Below are 7,051 nucleotides of genomic sequence, written 5' to 3' on the forward strand. Positions count from 1 at the left end.
TGATATGACTACTAGGCACTTAAAAAAAACACAAAAAACCCTAACCCTAACCCTAACGCTAACCCTAACCCTAAAAAAAAAAAATTAAATTAAATTAAAGTGCCTAGTAGTCATATCATATCGCATCTTTCTGCTGTTTGCAACTCTTGGGGTTAAATAAATGTCACTGGCGCCATCCAACGGCCAGTAGGTAAATGTAATCAGAGCAAGTGTTCGGATTTCACTTTACTTTGCAGCCGACTGCCCTAATCTAATTCGGCCACCTGCAAGGGCGTAGCCAATTCATTTTACCTAGCGGTGGGGGCAAATCCAATCCACGCACGCGTTATTGTCCGAGTATAGTTGACAGTGGGCAGTTCGCCTCTTGTAAATTGACCATTATGATTGGGAGCACTCTCTCTCTCTCTCTTTCGCTCGCTCGCTCACGCGCTCTCGCTCTCTCCTTTGCACAATTCTTCATCACTGCTCCAGCAACAGTAATACTGACTACATATAGAATTTACACAGATGGACATTTCTTTACAAAGATTTAGTTCATGTGAAATGTTCAGTAATTTCTATATTGTTCAGCCAGTTGCCTTTGCAATAGATTTCATTCCAAATAATATAATTATACTTGAAATAAACAAACTCAATAGTTAAAAATTAGTTAAGCAAAATCTGAATATTTTGGTTACGCATCTTACGGAAATTTATACATGAAGACAATTCAAATGAGTAATGGAAGGAAGTATGACACAGAGATATTATGCTATTATCATTATCGGAATATAGTTCTAATAATCATTTACAGTACAAAATATATTTGATAAAAATATGCAATGAAAACAACATATATATACTTATTAAAACTAACACGTACATGTGTACATGGAATTACAATAATGACTTTCTAGTTTCAATGTTTTTAATACACAGATATGATAGAAAATCAAACACAGTTGATATAAATTGTATAGACGTACACAGGAACCATACACGAATAGACAGTATACTTTGCTATATTTTTTGTATTCTCTACTAATGGAGCTTTACTGTGCTGTCATAGGATTATACTGCTCAACCCGCTCTAGTAATGTCTCAGAGTATCCAGGAGAATAAAACCTGCAATAGGAAAACAATCATAATTAAATCATCAATATATCACTGATAACCGTAGCCAATAAACATGTGAGACAATCACAGTAACCGACTGTGAGAAATTATCACATGAAAATCGTAGTTAGATTGGGTGATACATGACGATTAGCATTTAGTTTCCATAACGAAACCCTACATGATTCCTTTTAGTGTTCAAAAGAACTCACAGACATGCACCCACTAGTGACGTTGTATAAACTTGTGATCTGTCGGATGAGTTCTTACCTGACTATTTCCTCAGGGAAGCAGTTATTGATTGTATTGATGAATTCTTGTAGTGCAGAACCAGGCTCTGTCTTAATCTCCTGGACTTTCTTCAGTCCACCAGTGGTGACAAACACCCGTCTGGCCTTGGCATCATGAGGCAGAACCTATACAATTTTAGAGAAAGTTAGACTATCTATATAAATTGTTACGATTGCATTCGTAACAATGAATAACTCTCTCCAATTACCGAGTTTAACAACGTATCACACTAATACACAGCATGATTTATTAAATGTATTACGGAACAATGGTTTATAAACAAAACGTTTATAGTTACATTAGAGTTTTACCTTGCTAAACTGTGCAACGACGTGCTTTAAAATATTTGGAGGTGCATCGTGCAGCAGTGGTTCCAAGGCAGGCAGGTGGACACATTTTTGTAGTAGATTCTTTAGTGCTTTTTTTGCCTATTGTATCGATATATAATTTAATAATTAATACACATACTATCATGCAACAACAAACACAACAACAACAAAACAAAAACAACAAGAAGATGATAAGCACTTCCAATTACATATATAACAGAAGATATATATAAGCATCTATCTCCAACTAAATCATTGACACTCCACGCAGTGGATGAAATAAGCATGACTGCAAACAATTGGTACTACCTTTAGTTGCATGTCTTCTGAACTGCTGGTGCTCAGGTAGCAGTGAAGTAATTTTGGCAAGACGTTGACCTCAGCAACAGCCTTGGCATGCTCGGGACTGTGCCTGCCAAGTTGGCCAAGTGACCACGCTGTGGCCGCACGGATATGCTCCTCTTGCTCTTCGTCTAGTGCGCGTGATAGCTCCACCACACCCTGCAGTCAGTGTATGAAATCTATGAACACAGTGGTACGCGCTTCATCGATACAGGTCGGGAACCATAAGTGTCCCGATTAAGAGATGGTCCCGAATAAGCTGTGAACACAACAACATGCATAAGGATTGTTTTTCAAAGACGTTTTTAAAAGCAGTGTGCCTGTTTACCTGAGGCCAGATACAATGGTGCCCACTGTGCTAACAAATTCCAGTTTTTAATATAGATGTATTTTTCTCATTCTAGTTCTGTTACAAACTATTTTCATGACAGTTTTTTGGGGTAAAAATTAATGTGAACATGAATATGAATGCTAACAAATTCTAGCATCTAGCAGATGTATATATTTCATTTCAGTTCTATTGGAAACTATTTTCAGAATAATTTTTTTCCGGTTTACATGCGTCCACATGCACATTCATTCACCCAATCAGTAGAGGTTTCCACTTACGCGGGACACAATCACAGCCATTGCGAGCATCTCGGAGTGTGCCGCCACGTATCCAAGCATCATGATACCTGGCAAACGTACGTTACCCGTCGTCTCTCTCACAAAGTCTACCATCGCTGCCACTCCACCTGCATTCACTATGAGTTGTGCGAGCTGTTTGATTAATGAAGAAATACGTAATCACACACGCCGTATACACAATCAAACGTTTATATTAATACACCCGCTCAAAGAAAACGACAAGTGCTCTTAGTAGAAAGATAGCCAGGTGGTAAATGTGGTTTTATTGCACATTTGCCACTCAAGAAAAATGCCATATCTTGCCCTTTCATATTGAGCAGTCACGTGAGCTAATACAGCCATGTGACCCAACCACCCGAATGGATCTGTTAGCTCCATATTCACACAGAAGTACCCTGTTGACATTTATGTATGTAATACAAACAATCATAATTAATTAAAAAATAGTCGACTCGCCTCTGGCGAATGCTTCGCTATCTCTCGGACCAAAGTAGCCACATTTTTCTGGACGCATTTATCGGAGTCTTTCAGACAGGTAAGAACTGCAGGGAAGATTTCTGCCTCGACCACTCTCTCGGCAAGATCAACTGTGTGTTTAGATATCTGGCTCAGGGCCGAAAACACTTGTTTCTGCCGATAAAGGACATTCATAGAATTAATACGATTCGGTACAGACTGCTAAGCTGTCTACAAGTTGCATATTTATTATTATGATATAAATTGCTAAGCAATATCGACGTTATTCGTACTAAATGCACTGGACAGATTACCAAACAGTGACATATCCTTATAACTACATAGTGCTTGTTATGCTACGCTATAATTATACGAGAATGCTCACTATGAAGATTATGGACCGCAGACATATATCAAAGTTTTCAAAGTCTGTTGAAAACATCTCAGACTATCACACTCATATAAGGTAACAGTTATTATGTTTTATATATAATCAATGACATTAAACGTGATACCTTTAGCATCACATTAGGACTCATAACCAATGGACAAAGGTGGCCAATGGCTCCAGCATCTACTACTGTCTGTGCCAGCTCTGGCGAGTGCTTGCTGATGTCACTGATAGCAGATGCTGCAATTGACTTTAGAGCAATTTCTGGCTCCTGTAGGCACAGCAACAGCAACGGTACTGCACCAGCATCCACAACTGCCATTGATAACTCTGTTAGAAGTAGACAGTAACATGTCATTCAGCTGTGATACGGTATTAAATGTGCAATGCAAAAAAAACGCAATGAGGATGCATCCATTACATATTTCACCCTGCTGTGAACAATTTATTTTTCAATGATGACGACTGCATGTTATACGATGTCATTTGTACCTTCATTGTGCCTTGCGATGCAACCTAACGCCCAAGCAGCCTCTTGTTTCACTGCTGGATTAAACTCTTCTAAACATGCGACCAATGAATCTAGTGCACCGCTGTCTACAACATTCTGAGCAAGCTCAGGGGAGTGTCTTGCAACGGCTCTAAACACAAACGCTGCTGCTTCCTTGTAATATATCTACAAAAGAAATCCATGGGATATTTTTGAAGAGGCACGCAAATTAGCATGTAACCACACAAGGACACAAAGTTTACTTTCAAAATCACAATTACTTTGTAGTACACAGGGTATAGTGAATTTATTTAAAAGTGTGTAGCATTTTAAACCTGTACTATGTGGAGGTAGTACCCACTCTTTATAGCTAGTAGCACCGCTATGTAACATAACTTTTTTATTGACAGAGAAAATTGTGTTCTCTCTGCCACTATGTGCAGATATATAAATTATGATATTGACATATACATACGTTTTGCTTCACTAAAGAGTGTACAAGCTGCGGTAGAATATCTGCTTTCACTATAGCCTCAGCAAGAGCATCGTTGTGAACAGCCAGCCTTCCCAGGGCTAAAGCTGCAGTATGCTGCACAGTAGGAACTACATCCAGCAACAGGGGTCTGAGTAATGCCATAACACCTGTCAATGAAAAATATTTCTGCAACATTTGGCCGGCTCACACATCTGAACACACCATTGTGCCCAGGGAAAAAATACTCTTTTTTTCACGGGAGCTCTTTTTCAAGTCTGTGGAAAACATAGCTCTCGTCAAAATTTGTTTACGGGAGCTATTTTGAGCCTCACGGGAGCGATTTCGGAGGTTTGAAGAGCGAATAGCTCATCGCTCTCATGTATTTATTACCCTGATTGTGCCCTACACTGGTCCATAATATTGTGTGCTAAGAGCGTGGCGAAACAATGTGAACACAGAGCCAAGATGAAGTGTGAGCATTTTGAGTAATTCTCAATGTGAATGAACTGTGGATTTCGTAATAAATGTGCACGAAAAATATCTAACAAACTGCAGGTTTCATGTCACTTGAGGTGCATGATATTAGACATCCTGGAATATTATGCACTTCTAATATTATTATGCCCTTTATGGCTTGTTTTCGATATGGTTTACTTTACGTATATACCTGCATCACGGAGTGGTTCAATATTTGTTCGCTTTGAAGTTGCAGCAAGTTCTGCAACAGTCTGCACAAACTGAATCCTTGCTTTTTGGTACTGTTCAAACACTAAAAGAGAAAGGCGATGTTTATTAGTTATTGCGAGACCAACGTCAATACACAATGTCACATGGTCGTTCGATATGTATTGTATCATGTATGACCGTTCGTGGAGTTTGTCAAAACTGAGGCGGGTGAGAGTGCCTGCATCATGCATAACCTAGGCTATAGCACAGGCCTAAGACTAGTAAGAGTAAGAACAGTGTCAGTATATTGAGACGCATCCGATTTGGAATGCACAGTCCATATAGAAACAAAACGCGAAAAACGAAAATGTGATCGTGCTTAATTGTAACTGTGTAACTGTAATTTGTAAGTTGTAAGCCTAGCTAACTCTGGACATAGAATTAGAACTAGAAGACACGGGGACTCCATGTGTAAAACTAACTTGTCTTACATAATATTAATAACCAGCTGGCCATGATATATTATTAGATTAAAACATGTTTTAAATAGAACAAAATTAGTTAAAATTATCTAAGCCCAAGCTATAGCTCTAGTACTATAGCCCGCGTACAGCGCAGGCCTGCGGCAACTGTACGCGGGCTATATTATTACTACTACTAGTACTAGTATTAGAGCTAAGCCTAAGAGTAAGAGTAAGAGTAAGAGTAAGACTAATTTATTTCAAATTACCACCTTGTATAATTTTCCTAGATGTCATTGTGATTCTTTATGTAATACCATAAGTAATATATTCACAAGGCACAGCAAATAATATGCTACTCAATAATGTAGTATAGCATGAAGTTTGTATCAGCAATATTTGTTACTTTTAATGACAGTCTAAAACGCTTTACAATTTTAATTTCGCCATAATTCATCAACAACGCGTAGCCGTCGCCGTGACAACGGTTTTGCCAAGATTTCTGGGATCGTTGTCGTGTTTTTAAACAATTTTAAATTATTATCTGTGAGATATAAAGAAATATAGAAACAAATATTCAGGTAATTTTTACTGTATAATATGTATGCATATACATACATAAGAGTTATCTAATATTTATCAATAAGTGTTTGTATTCACGGGAGACCATCCTGCTTTTATTGTTAGCCAGCAAAATGGCGCTCGCCATGTCTTTTCGTTTTCTTCGATACCAGAGGGGTTTTAATACAGGATCTTTGTCTCAGGTATCAATATAACTTTGCGGCAATAAGCCTTAAATGTATATCAGTATAGTGTGTAACTGTGGTATACTGAGTACCGGACAAGACTGCTGAAACCCCACTATGGTCAATGCTCAGTCATTGTTGTCAATGTTATTAATATTATCAAGAGTGCATAATACTAGTAATAGAGAAGAGTATGACACGGTTTTAACAGCGTTTTGCATAGTTTTCAACTGGTAAATAATCTATCAATATGTGAATAAATATATTCAAACTTTACCTTGTTTTCGTCTATGATTCTCCCTAAATCATATGACACCACCAATTAACCTGAAAATCGTATGTGTTCTTCAAAAAAGTTAGGCCCCATAAAAAAAAATGTTAGTTTATCATCCTTGTCATCTAAAGAAAGTGATGAGGGAGGCGGGTTTTTTTTTATTTTTTTTATATGTAAATGGCGTCGAGTGAAACGTGAAAATGTGTGTTCTTGGAAAATTGAAATCGCAGCAATAATTACGTAGCGCAAAATGCCGCAGGGTACTTTTTAAAAGAGACACAGGTATAAAGAAGTAGGTAAGCTATATAAAAGTAAGGTAATATTTATAATTGTTAATGTCAAGAAGGACTAACACTCTAACGAATGAATTGGCTTGAAACCGGTGAACACCGGTAATCTGAATTA

The 7,051-nt window shown here is 37.8% G+C and overlaps 2 protein-coding genes across 3 annotated transcripts in view; one reads left to right on the forward strand and one right to left on the reverse strand.

The window, feature by feature from the left end:
• Positions 1–645: 645 nt before the first annotated feature.
• On the reverse strand, positions 646–6,092 carry LOC106814801 (sperm-associated antigen 6-like). 2 transcript variants are annotated; one of them, XM_014819154.1, is made up of 11 exons: positions 5,899–6,092; positions 5,167–5,268; positions 4,500–4,666; positions 4,027–4,210; positions 3,659–3,864; positions 3,144–3,317; positions 2,667–2,819; positions 2,025–2,216; positions 1,698–1,814; positions 1,366–1,511; positions 646–1,104 (listed from the first exon to the last, which is right to left on the reverse strand). In XM_014819154.1, the coding sequence occupies exons 1-11, from the start codon at positions 5,921–5,923 to the stop codon at positions 1,032–1,034; spliced, it is 1,539 nt and encodes a 512-aa protein (XP_014674640.1). In that variant the 5' UTR covers positions 5,924–6,092; the 3' UTR covers positions 646–1,031. The 2 variants fall into 2 exon arrangements, with proteins under 2 accessions (XP_014674640.1, XP_014674641.1); XM_014819155.1 differs by lacking the exon at positions 5,899–6,092 and adding an exon at positions 5,614–5,640.
• Positions 6,093–6,300: 208 nt separating this feature from the next.
• Positions 6,301–7,051, forward strand: part of LOC106814804 (CDGSH iron-sulfur domain-containing protein 3, mitochondrial-like) — a 6,756-nt gene continuing 6,005 nt past the window's right edge. The window contains exon 1 of the mRNA XM_014819157.1: positions 6,301–6,390. Within this exon, the coding sequence (XP_014674643.1) occupies positions 6,322–6,390 (69 nt within the window). The 5' untranslated portion in view covers positions 6,301–6,321. The remainder of the gene's footprint in view (positions 6,391–7,051) is intronic.

The sequence above is a fragment of the Priapulus caudatus genome, unplaced genomic scaffold, assembly GCF_000485595.1.
Source record: "Priapulus caudatus unplaced genomic scaffold, Priapulus_caudatus-5.0.1 Scaffold981, whole genome shotgun sequence".
Lineage (NCBI taxonomy): Eukaryota > Metazoa > Priapulida > Priapulimorpha > Priapulimorphida > Priapulidae > Priapulus > Priapulus caudatus.

Excerpts from the sequence above, each read along its gene's own strand:
- LOC106814801 (XM_014819154.1), bottom strand. The coding sequence starts at position 5,923 with ATGACATCTAGGAAAATTATACAAG. Across the intron at positions 5,269-5,898 it reads ATCTAGGAAAATTATACAAG|TGTTTGAACAGTACCAAAAA; the intron begins GTGGTAATTTGA and ends TTTCTCTTTTAG. Across the intron at positions 1,815-2,024 it reads CAGAAGACATGCAACTAAAG|GCAAAAAAAGCACTAAAGAA; the intron begins GTAGTACCAATT and ends TCGATACAATAG.